This window comes from Pelodiscus sinensis, chromosome 24, assembly GCF_049634645.1.
Source record: "Pelodiscus sinensis isolate JC-2024 chromosome 24, ASM4963464v1, whole genome shotgun sequence".
Classification (NCBI taxonomy): Eukaryota; Metazoa; Chordata; order Testudines; family Trionychidae; genus Pelodiscus; species Pelodiscus sinensis.
In genome coordinates, this window is record NC_134734.1 from 24889881 (window position 1) to 24917717 (window position 27837).

General features: G+C 61.0%; 1 protein-coding gene across 1 annotated transcript; it reads right to left on the reverse strand.

Annotated features, from left to right (window-relative positions):
• On the reverse strand, window positions 1-27837 carry LOC102460263 (basement membrane-specific heparan sulfate proteoglycan core protein-like). The gene is given in 11 exon segments (XM_075908335.1): window positions 1-625; window positions 1091-1369; window positions 5337-5666; window positions 13083-13379; window positions 13466-13532; window positions 13534-13787; window positions 18597-18863; window positions 19412-19738; window positions 25759-26055; window positions 26142-26462; window positions 27243-27837. Coding segments are annotated over 11 exon segments (2718 nt in total). The 5' UTR covers window positions 27379-27837; the 3' UTR covers window positions 1-482.

Below are 27837 nucleotides of genomic sequence, written 5' to 3' on the forward strand. Positions count from 1 at the left end.
TAACTTTTTAAAAATCAAACTTTAAACTTTATTGAAAAAATTGGATAGTTTGCAAATGAAAATATTTGGCCTTCAGGCAACTGATTTAATTTTGTGTAAAATTTTGCATAATAAAGGATGGCATTCTATTTTTTTTTTAATGTTCTACTATGTTTTGATCAGATCTACTTCTGCTGTGATATTTGTGTGTGGTTGTGGTTTGTTGTGTGGGTGCCTGGTTTTTTTTGGCTCAACAAAAAATCCTGGGGGGGGGCCCACTAAAGTTGTTCGAATTGGCCCCACACTTCCTAAAGCCGGGCCTGATGATCGGCACACAGGGAACATTCCCAAGGGGGCTTCTGTGGCCGCAACCCCGTGACACTGGGCCCGTCGCCAGGTGAGCTCTGGGCTCCCGTTTCCATCAGGAGAGAGAAGCCCCTTTGCAGATGGTGCCGTGGCCCCGAGCAGCACTGACAGCTCCGTGCCTGGGCCACTGGGCTCGCTCAGTCCAGTCTCTCTCTGTCCCGGGTGCGGACGTGCACCGTGACGCTGGCTGTGACCAGGGCTCCCAGCACCACCAGCAGGAGAATCCCCCTCACGTGGCAATAGGTCAGTGTAGGGCTTGGCCCCGCTGGGACATCAGTGCCTGGGGGGAGGAACATGATTGGATCAGGCAGGGAGCGATGGGTGATGCCCTGCGCTTGCTGCACCCATGGAGTGAGCAGGGAAAGGGGCCGGGGCGCCTGGGAACCCCTGACCCATGCTGCAGAGAAGGGGAATCCCGCCCCCAGGGTCTCTGCCCGTCTGAGCCAGGGGGAATGCCTCCCCCATCCCAGCTTGCAGCCTTTGGATCTCGTGCTGCTTCTGCTGGATCAAAGCGCCCTCTGCTCTGAAACCACAGACACTCGTGGGCCCAGAGCCCGTCCGCCTTCCCTGACACCGAATGGAGGGAGCGTCTGACGTGTCTCCTCGTGAGATGCATTTCCCAGGCCTCAGACTCTTGTAGCTCTTTCCTGAACCCTTGCCAGGGGCACAAGTGTGAACCCCGCCACATTAGCTACAGCTGCTGTCAAATGTGACTCCCCCAGGGCTGGTGGCTGCCGATTGTTACCTGCACACACGTCCTGCAGGGAGACAGATCTTGAGCTGCTGCTGACGGGGTTCCTGGCCATGCAGGTAACAGAGGCGCCCTCGTCTCCCAGTCTGTGCGAGATGTGAATGGACGCCCCCGTGGAGATGACAGTGCCGGCCTCTGTCTGGTTCCAGGTGCAGTTCACGTCCTCTCCTGCCCCCTGCACGGTGCAGTTCAGGGTGATGCTACATGTCCCATTCACAGTGTTCACTGAGCCCAGCACGGGGGTGACTGTGATGTCCGACTCTGCCAGTCGTTCTGTTTGGGAGAAATAGACAAAAGGCCAGAACGCCGGTGGGAGGCGAAACAAGAGCAGATTCTTACAAGCGTGTGTCTGAAACCACGACAGGAGCCCCCATCAGAGCATCCCCAAAGCTCTGGAAAGGGGAAGCCCCTCTCAGATGCGTAGCAAAGATGTAATGTGTCCAGGGCCAAAAGCAAAATGTGTGCTCCTCCCTTCCCCTCCGCCGCCATGCGGCAGGGCCAGGACTGGGTGCATGGCTGAGCCTGACCCTGAGAGGAGGGGAGAGCTTGTACCACGTCTTCTCCCACCCGCTCCAGTTTGGGGCAGGCCCCCACATGCACTATCCACAACAAAACAAGGAGGGACTCGATCACCTCAGTGAGGCCAGCTCCCTTGGAATTGAGGCCCGGATAATCCAGCACCAGCTGAGGCAGAGCGAGCACTGTGTGCACCTCTGATATCTTTGTACTGACACTGCTGCCTGCCCAGCTCGCCGAAGGAGAAAGGAAACAGGGAGGCCACAAGGAATGGTTTAGAGCAGCGTTTCTCAACCTTTTTTAATAAAGTACCCCCCTTTAAAAAAATTACAAGTCCCCCCCAGTCTCTACAGTTTTCAGACAAACACAATTTTTTCTACCATTGCAGCACATTTGTTTAAGTAAATTAATCGTTGCCAGGCAGGTGCTGCCATTTTTGGGCGTAAAAAGTACAAAAATAATAAAGCGCTGTAGAACTTAAACCAAAAATCAGTTTTCTCCAAATTTCAATTGTGTTGATGGACCCTCCAGACGTCTCTCGAGTACCCCTGGGGGCGTTCGTACCACTGGGTGAGACACTGGTTGAGAGCCGTGTGTGTTTCTACTTTGTTTAATAAAGTGCCCCGTTAAAAAAATTATAAGTACCCCAATGCACCCACCCCTCCCCCAGAGCCAGGTGTCCACAGCCCCCCACTCCAACCTAATGCCCCTCCCCCAGAGCCAGGCACCTCCAGCCCCCTTCTCCAACCTAATGCCCCTTCTCCCTCACATCCCCCCCACTCTAACCCAATGCCCCTCCCCCACAGCCAGGCACCCCCAGTGCCCCCCCAACCCTCTTCCGCAGATCCCAGCAGGGTAACCCTACCTGTAAAGTGGCTGCTCCCACCGCTTGGCCTGTAATGTTGAAAGCTGCTACCTCATAGCAATGTGCCACTGGCAGCCCTTTCTTATTGGTGCGATTGTAAGGAAATGCTCCTATAGGAAACTGCTGCCAGAAGTAGCCCAATCCGACAGGGAGCATTTCCATACAGACCAGGTTCACTGCTCGTGCAACGCATGGGGCTGTGTGCTCTGCTCCCACCTCCGCCCGGCACCCCCCTAGCACGGCACCTGCAGGCAACTGCCCCCATCTGCCCCCTCACTACGCCTCTGGTCCCTCTGTTGCAGTCCATCCCTAGACTAGTGGAAAGCTGTTCCTCCGAGTAGATTTTCCAGCATTTGTCTAGTAGCGTTTAACCGTGTCCCAGGCTATGGCGCTTCCTGCATTTCTCTTGGGGAGACGGTTCCTCAGCCTTGCACATCCGGACTATTGCTTTTATATTCATCTTAAAGCAGACCTTGGTCAGCTCCACCGATTCATTTCACCCCAGTGGTGACGTCTGCTACCCAATTCAGAAAATCGTCCCTATTCAGGAAAAATGTAAACACAGGCTTAACTTTCAGGATGTGTGTGATTGCTCCCTGCACTGGCACACAGCGGCGGATATAGGGCAGGGCGAGCGGGGCGGCTCCCCCGGGCCTCACGCGTCAATAGGCCCCGTGCCGAGCCGCCACGCGGGAGCAAACAGCCGTTTGGGGCCCCACGCTCCCGGTGCAGCACGAGGGTGCAGCGTGGGGCCCAAACGGCCGTTTGCGCCACTTGCTCTGGCGCGGCGGCTCGGCTGAGCGGCGCAGAACTCAGCCGAGCGCCACGGCAGGAGGCGAAGGGCATGACAGAGGCTCCAGGTCCCGCCCCCGGCCATGTACATCTCCGCCCCATCCCCCTTCACCTCCCGCCATGGCGCTCAGCTGAGTTCTGCACAGCTCAGCCGGGCCACCATCCGGGAGAAAGCAGCGCAAACGGCTGTTTGGGCTCCGCAAGTGAGAGGCAGGAGGGGGAGGAGAGCTGAGAGAGCACGGGGCAAGACAGTAGGAGGAGGGGGGAGAGACAGATGTGGAGGAGAGACCCAAAAATCCTGTTTTATGACGGGCTATTGGCTAGGTTTTTTAATAACGAACATTTAAAATTGATATGTGAAATGTGTAATGAAGTAATGTGAATACGCAACGGGCGACGGATTGAAACTGATTTGCACACGCGCTGCTACCTGTCGGCTGTGGCCGTGGCACATGCGCCATTTCACTCACTCCGTTTTTTACAGATAAATAACAATTTTATAAGTGTCAATTCGCCGACAACCCCAAATTATAAAATGACTAGCAGAGCGAGAGACTCAGGCAGAAAATATTTGTTGGGAAGCCAGAAATTAAAGAAAAAAAAAGAAAACGTGAAGACTCTAATCTCAGTCTAAACGGTACTATGGAAAAATTGAAACTAATAAAGAATTACTTAAGATCTACTATGAGCCCAGAGCGTTTTGTAGATCTTTCGATTATATCGGTTGAAAACGACCTGTGTAAAGAAATGGACTTTAATAACATAGATGAAGAATGTGCTGCCAAAAGAGCAAGACAGCAAAAACAGACTGAAATACAAATGAAAATTTTAGTTATTAATGCAGAATTTTGTTTAAGAATGACTTACAATATAATTAGAATAAAAATTATCCAACTAAATTAAGTTTCTATCAAATTTACCCTTTTCACATTTAACATGACAATAGCCTTCCATTTGCGCATTTGACACCTTTTTTCTATTTTTTTCTCCAAAGGGGGGGGCCCGTGAAATTGTGCTGCTCTAGGCCCCACAAAACTCTCACCCACCCCTGCTGGCATAGAAGTTTACAACCCTACTTCAAGGTAGTTTTTTGCATTGAGTGTTTTACTGGACTAAATGTAGAGAGTTGGCCTCTACTATTGCAGGGGTTAGCTTGTCTGCAAAGATTTCTTGCCATAGTTTTCTCCTACAGCAAGCACAGAGGTAAGGGGGGGGGGGGTGTCTAGCTGTTTATACTGTTTGACGTGGCTGCAGGTATTTGTGGACTTGAGATTGTTCCTCGAAAACTGGAGTCCAGGCTGAGAGAGAACTGAGAAACAGGTCCAACGTATCCCAGCTCGGGCTGTGAAAGTCGATGAAGGGGTAATCGTGTAACCGCTGAGATTCTCGCGGTTAAACGGTGCCACGCGCTGCAGGCTCTGCAGGATAAAGCTTAGATAAGCCCAGAGCTGAGCTGGAGCCACCAGCCCCTGCCAGCCCATCTCTTGCGGAGGAGCCTGCCCGGCCACAGCGAAGCTGCCCTCCTGGAAGAGGGGCCGTCGGGCTGCTGGCCCCGCTCCCAGAGGCCAGCGTGTAAGACGGGGTGCTTCAGCCCCTGGGTTAACGGGAGTCGGTAAACCCCACTCGTTGGGGGGGCCGGCCAGTTCACTCCCTAATCCCAGCTACACGGAAAAGTCCACAGTGTCTCTAGTGCAGATCAGGAGTTTCAGCAGGTTCTAGAACATTGAAAACCCTCCCCCTTTGTCTGGTTTTGACCTAGACCCTTGGATCCGACAGGGTCCCGCGGTGCAGACGCGCCTGCCCAGCTCCCTAGAGCAGGCTCCTGGGACACACGCCGAGCAGACTGTCAGCAGCAGCTGCGGGAAAGTGCCCAGCGGGCAGGTCTGGGAAGCCACGACAGTGAGACGGGTCTTGAGAGCCTCCCTCATCCCGCCGCTGCCCAGGGCTCTGGCCCCGCAGACCCTCCTCCCTCTGCCCCCCGCTGCATCCCCCAGCCATGCCCACCCTGCCCTACTCGGAGCAACCCGTCAGCTGGGGAGAGAGGGGCCACCTCTGCCCAGGACTTACTGTACACGCGCAGGGCGAACCTCCGGAAGATGGGGTCGGGGGATCCCTGGGTGGCTATCTGCGCTGTGTACGTGCCCGTGTCCTCAGGGCGCAGGTCAGTGACTTGCAAGGAGTAGCCCCCGTCCCTAGGGACCCGCAGTCGGTCTCTGTAATGTGTGTGTATCACTCTGAGTGGAGCTGGTTCTCCTGGTGTCACAATTGCGATAGTTGAGTTTCCATTCCAGACTACGCTGTCAACCCGGCTTCCCCTTGGAACCACAGGAGCGAAAGTGACCGACTCCCCCTGAGCCCCGTTCAGCCTCGTGGGCCCCGACTCCTCTCCGAAGGCTCCTGCAGCAGGAAAGACGGAAGAAAAGGAAAGTGTCAGACCCCTCCCCCGGCACAGACAGCCCAAGTTCTGACCCGGCACACGTCAAAACAGCTGCACCAAAAAGCTGCCGCAGAAGGCCAGAATCAGTGAGAGGGGACCTGGGGCACAGAGACCGTCACCCGCTGGTGCAGAGACTTTCCCAAGGTCACACAAGGCGCCTGCAATGCAGCAGGGACGTGACCCCGGCTCACGGCGCTGTCCTGGCTCTCTGCCTTGGTGTCTGTCCTCAGCAGACGTGGGGAGTGAAACGCTCCCTGAAGATTCTAAGCCAGCTGTGGCCCTCCCCGTGTGGCAGCGCCTTACAGCGGTTGGGGGGGGGGTGTCTGCATGGCCGCAGGGAGGCTGCTGAGGCCAGCCCATCCCCCGGACGGCTGAACGATCTAGCCCCTTACACCCCGTCTCTTGCTCAGGGGCCTGGCGCCAGCGCAGGGGAATGCGGCTGCCCCGAATGCCCCTGCCACGCGGCCGCGTTGCCAATGATCTGCCAGGCGCTATAGCCGCAGCAGGGCCAGCCGGGGGACCCTCAAACGGGTGAGTGAAGCAGCCAGCCCCGCGGGGCCCCTGCCCAGCCCCCCGTGTCCCACCCTGCCGGGGCTGGCGGCTGCTGCTCGGGCTGGAAATGGGCAGCCTGTCGTCAGCGCCCAGCCCCATCCTGCCCCCGCCCGAGCCGGCTCACAGCCGCGCAGAAGGGGGAGGAAAGGGAGCGGCTGAGTGAGGATGACGAGGGGCCGAGATCCGGGCCCTGGTTCCCCGTCGCGCTGCGCCCTGCGGGGCTGGTTCCCCGGCGCAAGGTGAGGGAGAAACGGTGGCACGGCCAGGCCCCGCAGCTCAGAATCGTGAGCTGGACCCCTCCCCCACGAACGATGCTTCCTGCACCGGCTGGACCTGCCTGGCCCGGCACCGCGCACCCGACCGATCCTGCACCTGGGGATTCGCTGGCCAGCAGGTTAGTTTCAGCAGCGGCTGAATCGGGACGCCTGCAGCAGAGCAGCTGGAGTGCTGCGGGGTTGGTCCAGTAGCGCCAGCCTGCGGCACAGCGAGACCTACCCGGCAGCACCCAGCTGCTCTTGGGGGCGCATGGGGCAGAGCAGCTGGGGTGCTGCCAGGTTGGTCCCACAGCACTGCTCCTCGGCGCTACTGCACTAAGAGCCTCCCTGGTCTGCCCCACTGGGGCTTGTGCCTCATTCCTTCCTCCTTCCACTTACCCCTCCCTAGCCCCCTTCATGATGTCAAATAAAAACACATTTCTTGCCAAAAACAAACTCTCTTTATTGACCAAAACTGGGATGGGAATGAGGGTGGGAGAGGGGCGGGGGAAACCTGGGAGGAGGGAGCTGGAAGGGGGAGGCAAGGGGAGGAAGGGGGAGGGGAAGCTCAGGGTTGGGCGTCTCACCGAACCAACTTGATTTTCATGCAAACCTGCTCCTGGGTTCGCATGTGGCCTTTGGTGGCCAGGCTGGCAGCTATCCTGCCATAGATGGCCGCATTCCTTTGTCTAGTGCCGAGATCATGGGCGCTGGGGGCATCCCCCCAAACCTGAGTACGGTCCACCCTGATCTCCACCCTGGACCAAGAAGGCGCCTGCCTTCTCCAGGCCCTGGCAGGCTCCTGGGAGCTGGCAGACGGCTCCTGGGGAGCGGTGGAGGGCTGGCTGCCAGTGGCTTGCTGGCTCATGCTTTGGGGCCACTGGGTCGGGGCAGTGACTGCTGGCTCTGGGCTGGCAGGCTTGGAGCTGGCGCAGACACTGTGGCCAGAGTCTACCCCTTTAAGGGCTCCGGGGCTGGAGGGAGGGAGAAGAGTTTTCCTGGTTTGGCCCAGAGTGGCCACCGGGGAAACTGGGAAGGCTGGAGGCCAGGTAATTCGGACTAAGTGTCTACACAGGGCTTATTCCAAATTAGCTACTTCGTATTTGGGGTTACTTCCCGTAGAATGAGGTTCACCGAACTCGAATTAAGACATTCGATTTGAAATAGCGGTTTGCTTGCGTAGGCGCTAGGGAAGTTAATTCAGAATAACGGCTGTTATTCCGAATTAACTTTGCAGTGTAGACATACCCTAAGACAGCACAAGCAGCACACGGATAGAATTGGTAACGCGAGAGGCTGTTCCCTGCCCGCGAGGTCAGACGGACACTCACCGACAGGCTGTGTCACCAGCAGGAGCCAGAGCAGGGAAGGCCGCAGAGCCCCCCCCATCCCGGCAGGCAGGGGCAGGCCGAGCGGGCGGCGTTGGAGCAGGGAGCGGGTGTCCTGGGGGGACAGAGCGGGGCCGCGGCGGGTGGGACGCAGGGTCTGGCTGAGCGGCCACTGGCTGCAGGAAATGAGCTCCTCCCCACCCCCCCCCACCCCCCCGGCGCTGCAGCTTCCCCATGAGACGCTCTTCCCCTTTGTGGCGAATGGCGCAACGAGTCAAACAGCCGAGCGCCCCAGACCCGCAGGGCTGGGACCTGAGATCAGGGTCGAGCGATGGCCTGGCCTGGGCCTGGCCCCTGGTCAGGGCGTCGGGTCGGGGCAGGTTCTCTCATGTCTCTTACTCGTGGCTGGATGGGGGGGCTGAAACGGTGACAGCGCCTTCCGCCTGTGGGGGTTCTGTGTGTGTCACTGGGGCCTGGCACGCGGGGGGCTGGGGCCCGGCTCCCAGTGACACACAATCGTAGAACCACAGAGCTGGAAGAGCCCTCAGGAGTCATCCAGTCCTGCTCCCTGCCCAAGGCAGGACCAGCCCAACTCAATCAGCCCAGCCAGGGCTTCGTCCAGACAAGACGTAAACACCGACAGACGTTATTAAGCAAGCAAAAAAAAGAATAGCCCCTTTAAGAAGAGGCTCTTTTGCCAGTGACCATCTTGTTCTTCTGTTCCAGCCACAAGACAAGCCCCTGTGGACCCAGGTAAGTGAGGAGGAGGCGTCTGAGCAGGGCCGGAGGCTGGGCCCGGTTGCTGAGTGTGTTCGTAGGGTTGCCAGATGTCTGGTATTTTCGCCCCCCGGCAGGAGGAAAAAAACCAGCAAATACCGGACATTTTAGGTGTCTGGTATTTCCTGAATTTTTTTTACCGGACAGGAGTGTCCAGGTCATACTGGACACCTGGCAGCCCTAGTCTGTAGTCGGAGCTGAATGCATTTTCCAGGACATTTGCCTCCTTTATGGGGAAAGAACCTTTAAATCCGGGCCTGTCCCAGGAAAAAAGGGACATAGTCACCATAAGCATGGTGCACCCCAGGCCCCAGCGTGCCACCTGTGACCAGCCGCCCCCCCAGCAGGCTCTGCCCCGCCCCCTCCCGAAGCAGGCACAGAGCTTGTAGCGCGGGAGAGTGGCTTAGCCCCTTAGCTCCGGGGAGCGGCAAGCCCCAAGGACGCAGCAGTAGCCCCAGGGACGCATGCGCCTCCCCTGCCGCCTCCCCTGCCAGGCAGCCGGAGCTGTTCTCCCGCCTGCAGCTGCGTGGCCGAGGCTGGAGCCGCTGTGCGGGGAGGAGGGCAGGGCTGAGCTCCGGCCCCACTTGCTCGAGCGCCAGGGTTTGCCGACCCCCGATGTATGAGATTGTTGTTTGCAGTTTGAACTGTGCTGCTGAGTCACTAATCGTGGCTGGTGATCAGCTCAGTGACCGGTAAACAGCTTTGTTTGTCCTGCAAGCCGAAGCCGTGGTGGGCCTAGGACACTGGCCTGCCACCTTTTTAAGCATGAGATCGCTTCTTGAATTTCAGTGCACACCAGGATCTACCTCCCAACCAAACACCATTGCCCCGCCAACGTCCTGCCCCTTCTTCGAGGCCCCGCCTCCTCCTCCCCCCCCATCCTCCCTCCCTTTCACCAGGCATTGGGGTGCAGGCTCTGGCCTTGGCACTGGCGGCGTGAGAGGGCTCTGAGCTGAGCTTGGGGCAGGCTGTAGGGGGCCGGTGGGGGTTCCAGGTGCAGGCTCTGGGAGGGCGTTTGGATGCAGGGTGCTCGGGGCTGGGGCTGGGGCAGGGCTTGGGGTGCAGAAGGAGGTTCATGACTAAGGTAGGAGTTCAGGGTATGGGCTCCAGCTGGGCACTTGTAGCCAGACAGGAACCCCCCTTGTAACATCCATTTTTGCTAGCCTGGAGCATACAGGGCACACAGAACAGAAGGCCCAGGCTGTGTGACCGTGAATGGCTGTAAACAGAGATATGCCAATTACTGACCAAAAGGCTGCCAAGGAGTGTCCTTGACTTAACCCATATTGATACGAACACACATCCGTCCGCGGGGGGAGGAATCTCTCGCCCAGTAAAAAAATATCTAGTATTCACAATTTAGTTCTCTCTCTTGCAAGTGTACATTAACTTGAAACTTGCTTGTAAGAACTGGCGCCACAAAACGGACCAGTACAATTTGGCATCTTAGCTAAGAAAGGATACGGGCTCCCAGGGGTATATAGATGGGTCCAGCAGCACATTTTCTCTGCGTGTCAATCTACCATCTATCTGCTGGTCGGGTTAGGTGTTTGATCTCCCGAGGTTCCAGAGGGGACACCCACCTCGTATTCATCTTTCCTAGGAATTGAGAGACCGGCCCTGGCCTGACACGTTGGAGTCGAGAGGCACAGAAAGGGGTAAAAATTGTACCTGGATGTGGTCCTTTGCTTAAGTATATATATACATAGTGTTAGAGCTCTTTAAAGATTAAGCTGTCACTTGGTACCATTATTTCTATTTTCTATCTTTACCTTTTTCCTGTAATCATTTTTAAGACCTATATATATATATATTTGCTAGCATTTAAGAAATAGAGCAATAGCCATTGTAACCATCTGATTTATAAGCTTCTTTAATAAACCTGTAACTGTTTAAGCTTTAACCTGACTCCTTCAGTTGCTGTAATAGAACCAAGCACAATTTAAAAGAACTTCAGCCGGTCATAAAGGGACAGACATAGGGAGAGCTTGGGCGTTTGGATCTGTGTCACTCCCAGGTGACAAGATCCGTTGGGGCACCTTTCAGCCTTTCCCAGGCTGCCCGCTGCGAAGGAACTTTGTGTTCTAGCAGCTAAAATCTAAGGTGTAATAAGCTCTTCCTATATAACGAGGCGTCTGTTGGCCTGCTGGCCACCCTCTGCGATGGGACCCCGGTCCTAGCAGTAAAGACACGGACGTTAAACCTTTTCTCAGAAACATACACACACACACACTGCCCTGACTGTCTGCTGACAGCACTGCTGACCTCAGGGCTCCTGGGTGGGGGTGCAGCGGGGCTAAGGCAGACTCCCCCCTGCCCTGGCCCTGCACCACTCCCAAAAGCAGCCGGCGAACTCCCTCCCTGGCCCTGTTGTGCCCTGTCTGCTCTGTGCAGGAAGGATACAGAGCGGGAAGGGGGGAACCTTGGCATGAGCACCCCCACCCTCCCCTGCCTGCACAGAAAGCCAGAGGCTCCTCCGGGGACAGCTCCAAGGCAGAGGGCAGGAGATGCGCAGCGCTCTGGGGAGGAGCTGAAGCGCCGGCGCTTGACAGCCCCTTGGCCAGACCAGTCAGGATCACCCGTCAGAGGCGCCAAGATCTACCAGTGGGTCCCGATCGACTGGTTGGTGAGCGCTGTCCTAGGACACGTGGGCAGCACCTGGCACTGGGGTGCCATTTTGAGCCCCATATTCCCCAGAATGGGGGATGCAGAACAAACAGGTCCCGCCCTGGGGAAAGACCATGGACCATGTGAGCGTTGGGAAGCTTCCGCCCTCGCTTGTCTGGAGCCCCTGAGAGGGGGCAAAGGGCCGGGCGCCCAGCTCAGGGTAAAGTCTCTGGCCTGAAGATTCTGCCTCGACCAAGATCAGCTCGTTCGGGGGGTCTGCTTGCCCTGCACTGGCGTGAGTGAGCACAGGCCGCGTGGGTCCTGGTCACTGCCACTTAGTCACTTCCCGGCTCATAGGCTTTAAGGTCAGAAGGGCCCATTCTGATCATCTGGTCTGACCCCCTGCACCGTGCAGGCCACAGAATCTCCCCACCCCTCCTAGAATAATCCTCTCACCTATCTCAGATACTGAACCCTTCAAATACCTTGAAGGCCCCAAGATGCAGAGAATCCTCCAGCTGGGATCTGCGCCCCATGCTACAGGGAAGGCGAAAAACCTCCAGGGCCTCTGCCAATCTACCCTGGAGGAAAATTCCTTCCCGACCCCAAATATGGCAACCAGCTAAACCCTGAGCATGTGGGCAGGACCCACCAGCAGACACCCAGCAATTCCCTATAGCAACTCCCGTCTGTTTTCACTGGCAGCCACGTAACCCCCTTCGCAGGGCCAGTGCCGGAGCGGTTGCTATTCCCCCCAGTGTAAATCACTGTCCCTGCGGGGAGGGGGCCATTGCGCACCCCCCTTCCCTGTCTCTGAGAGAGGCTGCACATCCTCGCGGGCTGTTGCTGTGAAACTTACGCGGAGCAGGACGGATTTATCTGGGCTCTGATCCCTTTCGGGGGCTGGGCCCTAGAACTGCCCCCTCCCAGCACTGCAGCGGGTCAGTGTCTGCCTGGCTCTGCGGGGGGGTGACCCCGACTCTGTGCCTGGCCTGGGGAGAGCAGCGTCTGACCCAAGAGCGCTCGGCGGCAGGGAGCCCCTGAGAGCAGGCGTCAGTGGCGTGATCGGCACACGGGGAACATTCCCAAAGGGGCTCCTGTGGCCGCAACCCCGTGAGACTGGGCCCGTCGCCAGGTGAGCTCTGGGCTCCCGTTTCCAGCAGGAGAGAGAAGCCCCTTTGCAGATGGCGCTGTAGCCCCGAGCAGCACTGACAGCTCCGTGCCTGGGCCACTGGGCTCGCTCAGTCCAGTCTCTCTCTGTCCCAGGTGCGGACGTGCACCGTGACGCTGGCCGTGACCAGGACTCCCAGCACCACCAGCAGGAGAATCCCCCTCACGTGGCAATAGGTCAGTGTAGGGCTTGGCCCTGCTGGGACATCAGTGCCTGGGGGGAGGAACATGATTGGATCAGGCAGGGGGCGATGGGTGACGCCCTGCGCTTGCTGCACCCATGGAGTGAGCAGGGAAAGGGGCCGGGGCGCCTGGGAACCCCTGACCCATGCTGCAGAGAAGGGGAATCCCGCCCCCAGGGTCTCTGCCCGTCTGAGCCAGGGGGAATGCCTCCCCCATCCCAGCTTGCAGCCTTTGGATCTCGTGCTGCTTGGGCTGGATCAAGGTGCCCTCTGCTCTGAAACCACAGACACTCGTGGGCCCAGAGCCGGCCCCCGTCCACCTTCCCTGACACCGAATGGAGGGAGCGTCTGACGTCTCTTCGGACACAGACACGACTGAGCACAGGCCAGCCGGAACCAGGGCTGGCTGCTCTGTAAGGCCCTTTCATGCTGCTAGCGGAGAACAAAGGGGCCTCGGCGTTAGTGACACTCCGGCTGCAATGGGGGTGACACTGAGGGATGTTTACCTGGGGCTGGGAAGCCGCACACCGATTGGAGCTCTACAGTGTTCTCGCCCCAGCTGGCTCGGTTACTGGCGTTACATCGGTAGAAGGTCTCGTTGCTGTCGGCATCGATCACCAGCCGCAGCAGGGACTGGTTCCCATGGAGCTGCTGGTCCCTGTCAGGCGGGATGGGGGAGGAGCCGCGGGACCAGCTGTAGGTGACTGCGTCAGCGCCAGGCACGGAGCAGGACAGGTTGAGGTTGCACTGGCCGTGCTGCGCGTGGGCTGAGAGCACCATGAGGTTTGGCTGCCGGACGCGCTCTGGAAGGAGAGACCCGGGTGAGAGATGCCGGGGGAGGCGGCTGCCGTTGGTCACACACCCTGGGGAATGGGAGTTTGAGACTCACCAAACACAGAGACACGGAACGTGGTGCAGTCGACGTGGCCTCCTGCCGCTGTTATTTCCAAGGTATAAGAGGCCTCTGTCTGACTTGCTAACTGGATCAATCTGCAGTGAGAGATTCTCAGGGTGGAAAGTGACTCTGCTGGTAAAATGCAGGACTGACCGGAGGTGAGGGGCTTCCCCTTTATTAGCTGTTAGGAGCCGATACGTCTCTCCTGAGTCCAGTGTAACCTGCCAGGAGATTTCTGCCCAAGACTCCAGCCACGTCACTGGCTGTAACTGGACGGATTCCCCTGCGATTGCAGCCACGTCCATTTCTCTGCACCCTGGGGGTTCAGAAACACACGAAGCAGGAGGTGAGTGAAGGGTTAACTGGGCCCGAGTGTGTCAGGGAATCGTGGGCTAAACGGGATCCTGGCCTGGCCTGGCCTGGCCTGGCTGGGGAGAGGCAGGGGGTGGAATTTCGGGCTGGTGGAAGGGGCTGGACGGATCAGTCTGCAGCCCTGTTAAACCTCCCGGTGGCTGCACCCCTGGTTCCCCCTCCCCGACTGGGTGAACTTGCGCTGACCTGCACCGGGTGGGGGCAGCCCCCAAGGCCAGTTTGATCCTGGCTCCACCCACTTCTCACTGGCCAGGCCAAGGGGGGTACACCAGCCCCATCCGCTCTGCTGTCTCCTGCTGCCGTGCAACCGCCTCACTGGAGTCCCTCTCTGTGTTCCCCTCGCACCCTGCCCCTGCCCCCTGATTTTCCCTCCCTCCCCCCAGTCCTCCTGCCTCCCTGTCCCAGGCCCCCCATCTCTCTGTGCTTCTCCTGTTGTTATCCCCCCCCCCCATCTCTTTCCCTCTCAGCGGTGTCTTTACCCACTGCTGCCAGGGGATGTGAGCCCCAAAGCCCAGGGGCTCTCCAGGCCCTCCCCACCCCCTCCCAGCCATTCCGGGATCGTCAGTGTCTGGGCAGCGTCCCCCCGGCCTGCGCATCACCTGCTGGAGAGGACGAGGGGGATCCAGGCGCAGGGTTGCAGGTGAAGCCAACAGCCCCTGCCCACGAGGTCAGACGGACACTCACCGACGGGCTGTGACACCAGCAGGAGCCAGAGCAGGGAAGGCCGCAGAGCCCCCCCCATCCCGGCAGGCAGGGGCAGGCCGAGCGGGCAGCGTCGGTGCAGGGAGCGGGTGTCTTGGGAGGACAGAGCCGGGGCCACAACAGGTGAAATGCGGGGTCTGGCTGAGCAGCCGCTCCCCACGGGCTGCAGGAAACGAGCCGCCCCCCCGGCGCTGCAGCTTCCCCCGCGAGACGCTCTTCCCCTTTGTGGTGACTCGTGCTGGGAGCTCAAGGCCGGCCAGTGGCTGGGCTGGGGACGCTTCTCTCAGCGCTCAGGGCTGGACGGGGGTGGGGGTGTGAAACAGTGACGGCTCCTTCCGCCTGTGGCGGTTCTGTGTGTGTCACTGGGGCCTGCCACACGGGGAACTGGGGCCCGGCTCCCAGTCACACCAGGTCCCCGTTACCCCCTCTGTGCCAGGGCTGCAGATCGGGGCCCCAGTGCATCCCCCTCACTGCACGGCCCCTTCCCAAACTGGGGCGTACGGTCACCCTGGCTGGAGCTTGTAGGACCCGCAAGAAGGAGCCTCCATGCAAATGATGTAACAACCTGGTTTGCATATTCATTGACTATGCATCACTCTTTTGCATAACCCCCTACAGCCAAAGATTCCACCCCTGCTCCTTCCCCCGCCTCCTCTCCCCCTCAGCACGCCTCATCCTCCCTCCCCTGGTCTCTTTCCTGGAGCCTCTCCCTCGGGCTGGCCTTCCTCCTCTGCTGGCTCTTCCACTCCCCCTCTCCAGGCAACTTTCCCCAAGTCCCTGCCCCAGGGTAACAGTCCCCCCTCCCCCCCCCTCCCCAGGCCTGGCCAGAGGGAGTCAGTCAGCAGGGAAATCTGAGCAGCCACACACGTTCCCATTGGCCCTCACTCCCCGCTCCTCCAGTTGCACCCATGCCCGGGTCAGTCTGAGTGTGAGTTTGTGACGGTAAAAATGGTTTTCTAAACACTGTTCCCAGCCCCCTCCCCCCCCCCGAATCCCGGAGGTGGCCTGTTCGGTATCACCCCAGCCAGGTGCCCACAGGAGGGCCGGGGCGTAAAGCTTAGCTGTGTTGCTGGCTGCTCCAATTTCCCTGTCCGCTCCCTGTAGCGTTTTCACTTTCAACCTGATTTGCTCTCACCACTAGGCACCAAGGGGCCAGCACAGACACACGATCCCAACCTGCTGTTCCACCTTTGCTGGCACGTTGCTCCCCGTGGAGATGCGACTTGTGCTGGGGTGGAACGTGCCTGCTGCTTAGCGGCTGCGCTGCACCAGCATAGGGTTTAGGGGAGAGCAAGTGTAACCCTCCTGGGTGTGGTTGGGGAGCAGGGAGCCAGGCTGGGCCCCTGGGCAAGGTGGGGGGGGGGCAGCTGTGCACTCGAAAGGGGGGGGCCTCAAGCGGAAGAAGCGAGCGTGCCACACCTGTCCCCCCCCAGCCCTGGGTGGCACCTGGAGCATGGTGCACCTCCTCCCCCGCCCTCAGAAGGGCCCTGCGGTGGCCGGTCCCAGGTTGGGTTCCACTCGCAGGTGACCAGAGGGGTCGACGTTCCAGAAGTATCCGCCGCAGCCAGCTAAGCTGGAGGGGAATGAATTCACCCCCACTTGGGCTTGGCACAGGGCTCACCCCTGCACCTCAGCGTCCTTAGCACCAGGAGCGTGCAAGGGCAGCGCCGCGCCCGCCCCAGGACAGGGAAGTCCTTGGCGAGAAGGCGAGAGATTTAGTGACTGTTAAACACACAACAGTGAAACCCACCGAGCTGAGCCCGCCTCAGCAGAAACCACCAGCCCGGTGCCAGCTGCTGTCTGAGACCTTTCTTCACAGCAGGGCGAGGGAGCCAGGCGCATTCGCTGGGGGCATCGGAGCCAGCAAGGGGTCCTCTGGTCTCAGTCTCGTCCCTTCCTCCCCACCATCGCCACAGGCCCCGACAGCCAGTTTGAGAGCCGGGGTGGCTGCTGCACAGATGCCTCCAGCATCAGCTCTCCAATGCAGCCTCCCCCCGAGGAGCGTGTCTGCATGGCGGGTTATTCCAGAACCGCTCTTCCTGAGTGACTCCATGCACGGCTGCTCTGCGAAGGGTCTGAGTCCCGGCTGCGCAGAAACGGACGGTGCTGCAATTTGAGTCACTGCCCGCCCAGAGGAACTTTCAGAGCTGATGAGTCCTTTAGGGAGTCGCCCAGCGGCTTCCATTTCCTCCAAGCTGGTCGTGGGTCAGGCTCGGACGTTACGAAATTCTGTTTCTGCATTTGCGAAGTGTCGATGACTCTGGTCTCCTTTAGGATTTTGGTTTTGTGATGGACCAGGCTGGGTCTGGGCACTGCTGAGGGCGTCTGCTCAGGGTGAATTGCTCATACTCGGGGCTTCTTACAGCCCCAGACTGGGGACCTTCCCGAATAGGCCACAAACCGGTCACACCGAGCGCTCCAGCTGCCCATCTGGCCAGCCAGAAGCCTCACGAGCAAAACCCCTCAGACACCCAGCTCTCCTTATCCCAATTGCTACAGGTTCTAGAACACCTAACACAGGCAAGGGGTCTAGAACCCAATCTCACCTCCCCCGAACGGGTTCGTCCGGTTCCAAAGAACCAGCCACCGATTCCCAGTCAATGTACACTCTGGATCTTACCCCCAAGACCAGCTGAGCCAATCCTTTAGAATCTAAAAGAAAGAAAAGCCTGAGAGTGAGGTTGTTCAAGGATCATACGTTACATGCATGAAATCTCCCAGTTCTCAATACAGGCTCTCAGCAGAGATGTTACAACTGCTCTCTTAAAAGTCTCTGGTTACATCCTATGTCAGGAGGGTCCACAGTTCTTTCCGGCTCATTGTTCCCTGCAAGGCTGCCTCTGGGATTCAGAGCAAAACTGAAGACAAAGGTGGAGGGTGCCACATGGCACTTCCATACGTCTCCTGACATCTTCTTGGCCAGAGAAGGTCACATGGTCCAACAACCTACCCTTGAGTCCCAAGTCAGCAACCATTGTCCTGGCTGGCTTGCAGGTATCCAGGCGTTCCTCAGGTGTGTGTCGGGCACGTAGAGATCTATTGTCCCTGGAGCCTTGCTAATTAGCATAGCCACTGGCTGAGCACTCCTTGCCCATTGCTCAGCCATAGACGGAGAATTTTCCAGCATCCACACAGAGTCCATGTTTCTAACTCCACACACAGCTGTTATATCATTACATGAACAGCATAGACAGAATCAGCAGAGCATGAGTTTGTGTTTGACACCTCACATGGCCCCCTTTGTAGACACTTTGGGGCAAATACCCCCCATGGGTGCAGCAGTGACCTGGCTGCTCCCCTTAAAATCCAGGAACGGGACAAGTCTACACGTGAATGTGAGTCTGCAATAAGATGGGGTGTGAATTTAAAGCGTTCAGTTTAATGCTTCCAAGGTGGGTAGGTTGAGGGTGTCACATTTGCATGGGAATCCCGGCTCCACAGTGTCTCCCTGCAGTCCGGTGTGTGCGATGTGCGTGGCTGCCCCTCTCCCCCTTGTGTGGGCATTGGCTGTCCCATTCGCTCTGCACCAACGCTCCTTGTCGCACCTGTGGGGCTGCTCATTGAGCGGGTCGCTGGCAGAGGGGCAGTGGCCTGACAGTGGGGATGGGGGTGCTGCACCTGGCGCATGAGGGGGGCAGCTCGAAGGTCTGTGTGTAACCAGCCCGCTGAGTCCAAGGCACAGGAGGTCCCAGCTGGGCCACCAGCCTGCTGCGGCCAGGGCCATGGGGGTCAGGTTGCCGGTGTGGATTACCCGTGTGGCACAGACCCCGCAGGGAGCGCCATGGGGAGGGCAGAGGAGAAACGGCTCCCCCCCCCCCCGCGTCTCAGCCTGCACTGGGCCCCCCTTGGGCCCTGCCCAACACTGCCCCGGTGATAAACATCTAGCAGGGGCTGTCAGGCTCATGGGTTAAAGACTGCAGACGGGGCGTCCGTGGGGGGGGGGGGCACAGATCCTGCCTGGGATCCAAGGCCGGGGGGGTGCAAGAGCGCGGCACCAGCCCAGGGCTCTCTGCGTGAGTGCCGGGCAGCACAGCAGGGCCGGGGGAGTTACCTGCACACAGGCGCGTCGCAGACACCGTGGCGGAGCTGTGGCTGGCCGGGTTCTGGGCTGTGCAGGTCACGGCCAGGTGAGCATCCCCGGCTCCCACAGCCTTGTTCAGGATGGGCCCCGTGGCCAGAACAGCGCCCCCTGCGGGATCTGTCCAGCTGTAGGTCACGTTCCCCCCTCCATCCCTGACGGTGCAGGCCAGGCGGTGGTGACAGGTCCCATTCTCGCAGGGCCCAGGGGCACAGACGACGGTCGGCTCCGGCACTCGCTCTGCAGCGGGCAGAGAGACACAGGCAGGGCTGAAATTCCTGCAGCCCCGGGCCAGCCGCAGCCTGGATCTGCCAGGGAAGTGGAGCGCACGGAGCGGCCTGCCTCTCGGCAGCACGCTGGGAGCAGGGCAGGGGATGAGGGTGATCCTGCCCCGCTGGAAGTGGGGGGCAGAAGGGTATCCCGGGGGGGTGGGGAAGTGTGGGGTGGGGGGAAGCTAGTCGGAGTGTCTCGAAGTCATGTGTTTCTGTCAGGAAATGGGGATTTGCTGAAATTGGGGAGGGGGATGGGCCCTGGGCCAAGCCAACTGGGCAGGTGAGCCCAGGGCTGGGGAAGGAAACCCGCTGCCAAGAGGTGTTTGTGTGTGTGATGGGCCGGGGCTGTGTGGGGTGGGAGCAGGCAGGGCAGGGTAAGGGAGCTGCAGGGGGCAGGGAGGCCAGGCTGGGGGAGCAGTGGAAGGGGGAGCGAGGAGGAGAAGCAGCCGCAGAGACGCTGGGACCCTGCCGCCCTCGGGCTCCCAGAGCGCCCTGAGCCTCAGGCCCCGCACTCACCGTACACGCGCAGTGTGAAGTGTCGTCTGTGGACGGTGCCGGTGGCCGTGGTGATCAGAGCGCTGTAGGTGCCCGTGTCCTCCGCCCTCAGGCCGCTGATCTGCAGGGAGTAGTTCTGGGCAGAGACTGTCAGGCGTCCCTCATAGGATGGGTGTGACACAATGAGAGCGGGGGGGTTTCCTGCTCCCACCGTGGCTATGCTGTTAGCTGTGTTTACTATCCAGGCAGCAGTTTTAAATTGCTCTGCTGGGACCCCCACGGGGAAAGTGACCGAGCCCCCCAGAATCCCGCTCAGCTCCATCACGCCGGCCTCTGCTCTGGCGGGACCTGCGCAGGGGAGAGAAGAGCAGGGTAGGACCGGATCCACCACACACCCTGTCAGGGTCACACCTGGCCGGGTCCCCTCCCAGCCCCGCGACACCTGCCCCCGAGACCCAGGGAGAGCGGCTGCTCCGGGGTCAGACGCAGCTGGGGCAGCGGGGGGGAGGTACCGTTCCCGAGGGAGCTGGGCCCAACCCTGCCAGATTCGACCCTGGTATCCAGCACCCCACGGCCAGACCCCCTTCAGCAATGGGGTGTTCCAGAGCCAGGGGCCCGCTCTGAGAGTGGCTCTGGGTGCGGTTTTTGAATGTGGTTGGGGGGGAGGGGTCTGCGTAGCCGCAGGGAGGCTGCTGAGGCCAGCCCATCCCCCGGACGGCTGAACGATCTGGCCCCTTACACCCCGTCTCTTGCTCAGGGGCCTGGCGCCAGCGCAGGGGAATGCGGCTGCCCCGAATGCCCCTGCCACGCGGCCGCGTTGCCAATGACCTGCCAGGCGCTGCAGCCGCAGCAGGGCCGGCCGGGGCCGGGGGACCCTCAAACGGGTGAGTGAAGCAGCCAGCCCCGCGGGGCCCCTGCCCAGCCCCCCGTGTCCCGCCCTGCTGGGGCTGGCGGCTGCTGCTCGGGCTGGAAATGGGCAGCCTGTCGTCAGCGCCCAGCCCCATCCTGCCCCCGCCCGAGCCGGCTCACAGCCGCGCAGAAGGGGGAGGAAAGGGAGCGGCCGAGTGAGGATGACGAGGGGCCGAGATCCGGGCCCTGGTTCCCCGTCGCGCTGCGCCCTGCGGGGCTGGTTCCCCGGCACAAGGTGAGGGAGAAACGGTGGCACGGCCAGGCCCCGCAGCTCAGAATCGTGAGCCGGACCCCTCCCCCACGAACGATGCTTCCTGCACCGGCTGGACCTGCCTGGCCCGGCACCGCGCACCCGACCGGTCCGGCACCTGGGGATTCGCCGGCCGGGGAGCTCAGTGCCGGCTCCTCTGTGGCCTGGGGCTGCAGGGCTCCGCTCGAGGGCAGCAGAGGGGCCGGCAGTGACCGAGGGGTGTCCGGGGAGGACCTGGGGGGAGAGGTGGGGGGCTGTGAGGAGCACACTGAGCCCTGTGGCCACCAGGCTGAGCCCCTGCCCCTGGCTATGGGGGGCTGCGCTCTGGGGCTCTGCAGCCACCTACCTCTTCTGAGAGCATCCCCCGTTCTACCCCCTCCCCCCTCTCCCCTTCCCCACGAGCAGCGCGGAACCAGCCCTTTGTGGGGCTCCCTTCCCCAGCGGCTCGGAAATCTCGGCCATCGCTTGTCCCCCCAAAGGCTCCGGCGGGTGCCCCTGCCCCGTGGCGGGTGCTGTGCTGGGCCCAGCCGGCCGGTCGGCAGAGGGAGGGGCCGTTCCGCTCTGTGTGCAGCTCCGAGAGCTGGCGTCCCCGGCGCTCGCTGTGCCGAGGCTGAGTGAGGATCAAGGAGCAATAACCCTGAGCAGCCCCTAGGTACCCTCCCCCCCACCTACAGGGTTTGGTGTGTGACCCACGGCGACACGGCCACCTCGCTGGTGTCTCCCTTCCACCCCTCCCCTGGGCTTGGCCCCGGTCCTCAACCTCACCCCATCTCCTCTCGCCTCCCCTTCCTACATCCCCTGTCGCCCTGTCCCAGAGCCCCCAGGCTCTCGGCTTCTCCCCTCACTCTCCAGACCCGCCCCATCCCTTTCCGACCCCATGTCATTGATCTGCCCCACTGCAGAGGGGCGCCCGCTCTGAGCGCTTCAGGGCCTGCCCTCCCCTCCCCCCAGCCACCCCGGGCTCATTGGGGCCTGCCCCATCCCTCCCGGTAACCTTGGGCTCCTTGGGGGCTGCCCCCCCCCGGCAACTCCAACCCCATTGGTGCCTGCCCACCCCTCCCCCCAGCCACCCCGGGCTCATTGGGGCCTGCTCCATCCCTCCCGATAACCTTGGGCTCCTTGGGGCTGCCCCCCCCGGCAACCGCAACCCCAATGGTGCCTTCCCCTCCACCCACCCTGGGCTCATGGGTGTCTGGGCAGCTTCCCCCCAGCCTGTGCCCAGCTGCAGGAGAGGACGATGGGAGAAGCCGAGAGGCTGTCCCCTGCCCGCGCCGTCAGATGGACACTCACCGACAGGCTGTGTCACCAGCAGGAGCCAGAGCAGGGAAGGCCGCAGAGCCCCCCCCATCCCGGCAGGCAGGGGCAGGCCGAGCGGGCGGCGTCGCTGCAGGGAGCAGGTGTCCTGGGGGGACAGAGCCGGGGCCGCGGCGGGTGGGACGCAGGGTCTGGCTGAGCGGCCACTGGCTGCAGGAAATGAGCCGCCCCCCCCCCCCCCCCGGCGCTGCAACTTCCCCCACGAGACGCTCTTCCCCTTTGTGGCGAATGGCGCAACGAGTCAAACAGCCGAGCGCCCCAGACCCGCAGGGCTGGGACCTGAGATCAGGGTCGAGCGATGGCCTGGCCTGGGCCTGGCCCCTGGTCAGGGCGTCGGGTCGGGGCAGGTTCTCTCATGTCTCTTGCTCGCGGCTGGATGGGGGGGGTGAAACGGTGACAGCGCCTTCCGCCTGTGGGGGTTCTTTGTGTGTCACTGGGGCCTGGCACGCGGGGGGCTGGGGCCCGGCTCCCAGTGACACACAATCGTAGAACCACAGAGCTGGAAGAGACCTCAGGAGTCATCCAGTCCAGCCCCCTGCCCAAGGCAGGACCAGCCCAACTCAATCAGCCCAGCCAGGGCTTCGTCCAGACAAGACGTAAACACCGACAGACGTTATTAAGCAAGCAAAAAAAAGAATAGCCCCTTTAAGAAGAGGCTCTTTTGCCAGTGACCATCTTGTTCTTCTGTTCCAGCCACAAGACAAGCCCCTGTGGACCCAGGTAAGTGAGGAGGAGGCGTCTGAGCAGGGCCGGAGGCTGGGCCCGGTTGCTGAGTGTGTTCGTAGGGTTGCCAGATGTCTGGTATTTTCGCCCCCCGGCAGGAGGAAAAAAACCAGCAAATACCGGACATTTTAGGTGTCTGGTATTTCCTGAATTTTTTTTACCGGACAGGAGTGTCCAGGTCATACTGGACACCTGGCAGCCCTAGTCTGTAGTCAGAGCTGAATGCATTTTCTGGGACATTTGCCTCCTTTATGGGGAAAGAACCTTTAAATCCGGGCCTGTCCCAGGAAAAAAGGGACATAGTCACCATAAGCATGGTGCACCCCAGGCCCCAGCGTGCCACCTGTGACCAGCCGCCCCCCCAGCAGGCTCTGCCCCGCCCCCTCCCGAAGCAGGCACAGAGCTTGTAGTGCGGGAGAGTGGCTTAGCCCCTTAGCTCCGGGGAGCGGCAAGCCCCAAGGACGCAGCAGTAGCCCCAGGGACGCATGCGCCTCCCCTGCCGCCTCCCCTGCCAGGCAGCCGGAGCTGTTCTCCCGCCTGCAGCTGCGTGGCCGAGGCTGGAGCCGCTGTGCAGGGAGGAGGGCAGGGCTGAGCTCCGGCCCCACTTGCTCGAGCGCCAGGGTTTGCCGACCCCCGATGTTGGAGATTGTTGTTTGCACTTTGAACTGTGCTGCTGAGTCACTAATCGTGGCTGGTGATCAGCTCAGTGACCGGTAAACAGCTTTGTTTGTCCTGCAAGCCGAAGCCGTGGTGGGCCTAGGACACTGGCCTGCCACCTTTTTAAGCATGAGATCGCTTCTTGAATTTCAGTGCACACCGGGATCTACCTCCCATCCAAACACCATTGCCCCGCCAACGTCCTGCCCCTTCTTCGAGGCCCCGCCTCCTCCTCTCCCCCCACCCTCCCTCCCTTTCACCAGGCATTGGGGTGCAGGCTCTGGCCTTGGCACCAGGGGCGTGAGAGGGCTCTGAGCTGAGCTTGGGGCAGGCTGTGGGGGGCCGGCGGGGGTTCCAGGTGCAGGCTCTGGCCTTGGCACCAGGGGTGTGAGAGGGCTCTGAGCTGAGCTTGGGGCAGGCCGTGGGGGGCCGGAGGGGGTTCCAGGTGCAGGCTCTGGCCTTGGCACTGGGGATGTGAGAGGGCTCTGAGCTGAGCTTGGGGCAGGCCGTGGGGGGCCGGCGGGGGTTCCAGGTGCAGGCTCTGGGAGGGCGTTTGGATGCAGGGTGCTCGGGGCTGGGCAGGGACTAGGGGTGCAGGAGGTTCATGACTAAGGTAGGAGTTCAGGGTATGGGCTCCAGCTGGGCACTGCTGACCTCAGGGCTCCTGGGTGGGGGTGCAGCGGGGCTAAGGCAGACTCCCCCCTGCCCTGGCCCTGCACCACTCCCAAAAGCAGCTGGCGAACTCCCTCCCTGGCCCTGTTGTGCCCTGTTTGCTCTGTGCAGAGAGGATACAGAGCAGGAAGGGGGGCACCTTGGCATGAGCACCCCCACCCTCCCCTGCCTGCACAGAAAGCCAGAGGCTCCTCCGGGGACAGCTCCAAGGCAGAGGGCAGGAGATGCGCAGCGCTCTGGGGAGGAGCTGAAGCGCCGGCGCTTGACAGCCCCTTGGCCAGACCAGTCAGGATCACCCGTCAGAGGCGCCAAGATCTACCAGTGGGTCCCGATCGACTGGTTGGTGAGCGCTGTCCTAGGACACGTGGGCAGCACCTGCCACTGCGGTGCCATTTTGAGCCCCATATTCCCCAGAATGGGGGATGCAGAACAAACAGGTCCCGCCCTGGGGAAAGACCATGGACCATGTGAGCGTTGGGAAGCTTCCGCCCTCGCTTGTCTGGAGCCCCTGAGAGGGGGCAAAGGGCCGGGCGCCCAGCTCAGGGTAAAGTCTCTGGCCTGAAGATTCTGCCTCGACCAAGATCAGCTCGTTCGGGGGGTCTGCTTGCCCTGCACTGGCGTGAGTGAGCACAGGCCGCGTGGGTCCTGGTCACTGCCACTTAGTCACTTCCCATCTGTTTTCACGGGCAGCCACGTAACCCCCTTCGCAGGGACAGTGCCGGAGCGGTTGTTATTCACCCCCAATGTAAATCACTGTCCCTGCGGGGAGGGGCCATTGCGCATCCCTCTTCCCTGTCTCTGAGAGAGGCTGCACGTCCTCGCGGGCTGTGCTGTGAAACTTACGCGGAGCAGGACGGATTTATCTGGGCTCTGATCCCTTTCGGGGGCTGGGCCCTAGAACTGCCCCCTCCCAGCACTGCAGCGGGTCAGTGTCTGCCTGGCTCTGCGGGGGGGTGACCCCGACTCTGTGCCTGGCCTGGGGAGAGCAGCGTCTGACCCAAGAGCGCTCGGCGGCAGGGAGCCCCTGAGAGCAGGCGTCAGTGGCGTGATCGGCACACGGGGAACATTCCCAAAGGGGCTCCTGTGACTGCAACCCCGTGAGACTGGGCCCCGTCGCCAGGTGAGCTCTGGGCTCCCGTTTCCAGCAGGAGAGAGAAGCCCCTTTGCAGATGGTGCCGTGGCCCCGAGCAGCACTGACAGCTCCGTGCCTGGGCCACTGGGCTCGCTCAGTCCAGTCTCTCTCTGTCCCGGGTGCAGACGTGCACCGTGACGCTGGCCGTGACCAGGGCTCCCAGCACCACCAGCAGGAGAATCCCCCTCACGTGGCAATAGGTCAGTGTAGGGCTTGGCCCCGCTGGGACATCAGTGCCTGGGGGGAGGAACATGATTGGATCAGGCAGGGAGCGATGGGTGACGCCCTGCGCTTGCTGCACCCATGGAGTGAGCAGGGAAAGGGGCCAGGGCGCCTGGGAACCCCTGACCCATGCTGCAGAGAAGGGGAATCCCGCCCCCAGGGTCTCTGCCCGTCTGAGCCAGGGGGAATGCCTCCCCCATCCCAGCTTGCAGCCTTTGGATCTCGTGCTGCTTGAGCTGGATCAATGTGCCCTCTGCTCTGAAACCACAGACACTCGTGGGCCCAGAGCCGGCCCCCGTCCACCTTCCCTGACACCGAATGGAGGGAGCGTCTGACGTCTCTTCGGACACAGACACGACTGAGCACAGACCAGCCGGAACCAGGGCTGGCTGCTCTGTAAGGCCCTTTCATGCTGCTAGCGGAGAACAAAGGGGCCTCGGCGTTAGTGACACTCCGGCTGCAATGGGGGTGACACTGAGGGATGTTTACCTGGGGCTGGGAAGCTGCACACCGATTGGAGCTCTACAGTGTTCTCGCCCCAGCTGGCTCGGTTACTGGCGTTACATCGGTACAAGGTCTCGTTGCTGTCGGCATCGATCACCAGCCGCAGCAGGGACTGGTTCCCATGGAGCTGCTGGTCCCTGTCAGGCGGGATGGGAGAGGAGCCGCGGGACCAGCTGTAGGTGACTGCGTCAGCGCCAGGCACGGAGCAGGACAGGTTGAGGTTGCACTGGCCGTGCTGCGCGTGGGCCGAGAGCACCGTGAGGTTTGGCCGCCGGACGCGCTCTGGAAGGAGAGACCCGGGTGAGAGATGCCGGGGGAGGCGGCTGCCGTCGGTCACACGCCCTGGGGAACGGGAGTTTGAGACTCACCAAACACAGAGACACGGAACGTGGTGCGGTCGACACGGCCTCCTGCCGCTGTTATTTCCAAGGTGTAGAGGCCTCTGTCTGACTTGTTAACTGGATCAATCTGCAGTGAGAGATTCTCAGGGTGCAAAGTGACTCTGCTGGCAAAATGCAGGACTGACCGGAGGTGAGGGGCTTCCCCTTTATTAGCTGTTAGGAGCCGATACGTCTCTCCTGAGTCCAGTGTAACCCCCCAGGAGATTTTTACCCAAGACTCCGTCCACGTCACTGGCTGTAACTGGACGGATTCCCCTGCGATTGCAGCCACGTCCGTTTCTCTGCACCCTGGGGGTTCAGAAACACACGAAGTAGGAGGGAAGTGAAGGGTTAACTGGGCCCGAGCGTGTCAGGGAACCGTGGGCTAAACCGGGATCCTGGCCTGGGCGGGGGGGCGGGGGAAGGGGGGTGCAATTCAGTTCTGGTGGAAGGGTCTGGACGGATCAGCCTGCATCCCTCTGTTAAACCTCCCAGGGGCGGCACCTCTGACTCCCCCACCCCCTGACTGGGTGCCTCCGCACTGACCTGCACCGGGTGGGGTGTCCCCCAAGGCCAGTTTGATCCCAGCTTCACCCCACTTCTCACTGGGCCAGGCCAAGAGGTTTGCACTATGCCCCAGGGAAGGCTGCTCCCCAGCCCCATCTGCTCTGCTGCCTCCAGCCTCTTGGAGGGGTTCCCTGTATCCCCTGTACCACAGCCACCTTGCTGGAGTCCGTGTCTATAGTCCCCCAGTGCCCTGTCCCTCCCTGTCCCAAGTCCTCCTGCCTCCCAGCCCAGGGCCCTCAACTCTCTGTGCTTCTCCTGTTATCCCAGCCCCCCCCCCCCCCACAGCCAGTCTCTTTCCTTCTCAGCGTTCTCTGTACCCCGGGGATGTGAGCCCCAAAGCCCAGGGACTCTTCAGGGGCTGCCCACCCATCTCCCAGCCACCCAGGCTCCTCGGGGTCTGGGCAGCTTCCCCCGGCCTGTCCCCCAGCTGCTGGAGAGGATGCTGGGAGCCAAGCAAGGGGCTTGCAGGAGTTGCTGTTTGTCATGGCAGTTCCCTGCCCGAGAGGTCAGATGGACACTCACCGACGGGCTGTGACACCAGCAGGAGCCAGAGCAGGGAAGGCCGCAGAGCCCCCCCCATCCCGGCAGGCAGGGGCAGGCCGAGCGGGCGGCGTCGGTACAGGGAGCGGGTGTCCTGGGGGGACAGAGCCGGGGCCATGGTGGGTGTGACGCAGGGTCTGGCTGAGCGGCCGCTGGCTGCAGGAAATGAGCCGCCCCCCAGCGCTGCAGCTTCCCCGTGAGAAGCTCTTCCCTTTTGTGGTGACTCGTGCAGTCAGCTCAAGGCTGCCCAGCCGGGGACACTCAGCGCTCGGGGCTGGGTGGGTGTGAAACGGTGACGGCTCCTTCCGCCTGTGGTGGTTCTGTGTGTGTCAGTGGAGTCTGCCGCGCTGTCAGCTGGGGCCCGGTTCTCACTGGGGACCCATTACCCGCAGAGTGCCGGGGCTGAAGATCGGGCTCCCTATGCACCCCCTCACTGCGAGGCCCCTTCCCAAACTGGGGTGTACGGTCACCTGGGCCTACAACTCCAGCCGGGAAGCCTCCATGGTCGTGATGTATCGTGCTGGTTTGCATATTCACTGACTATGCGTCACTCTTGCATAATCCCCTATAGCCAAAT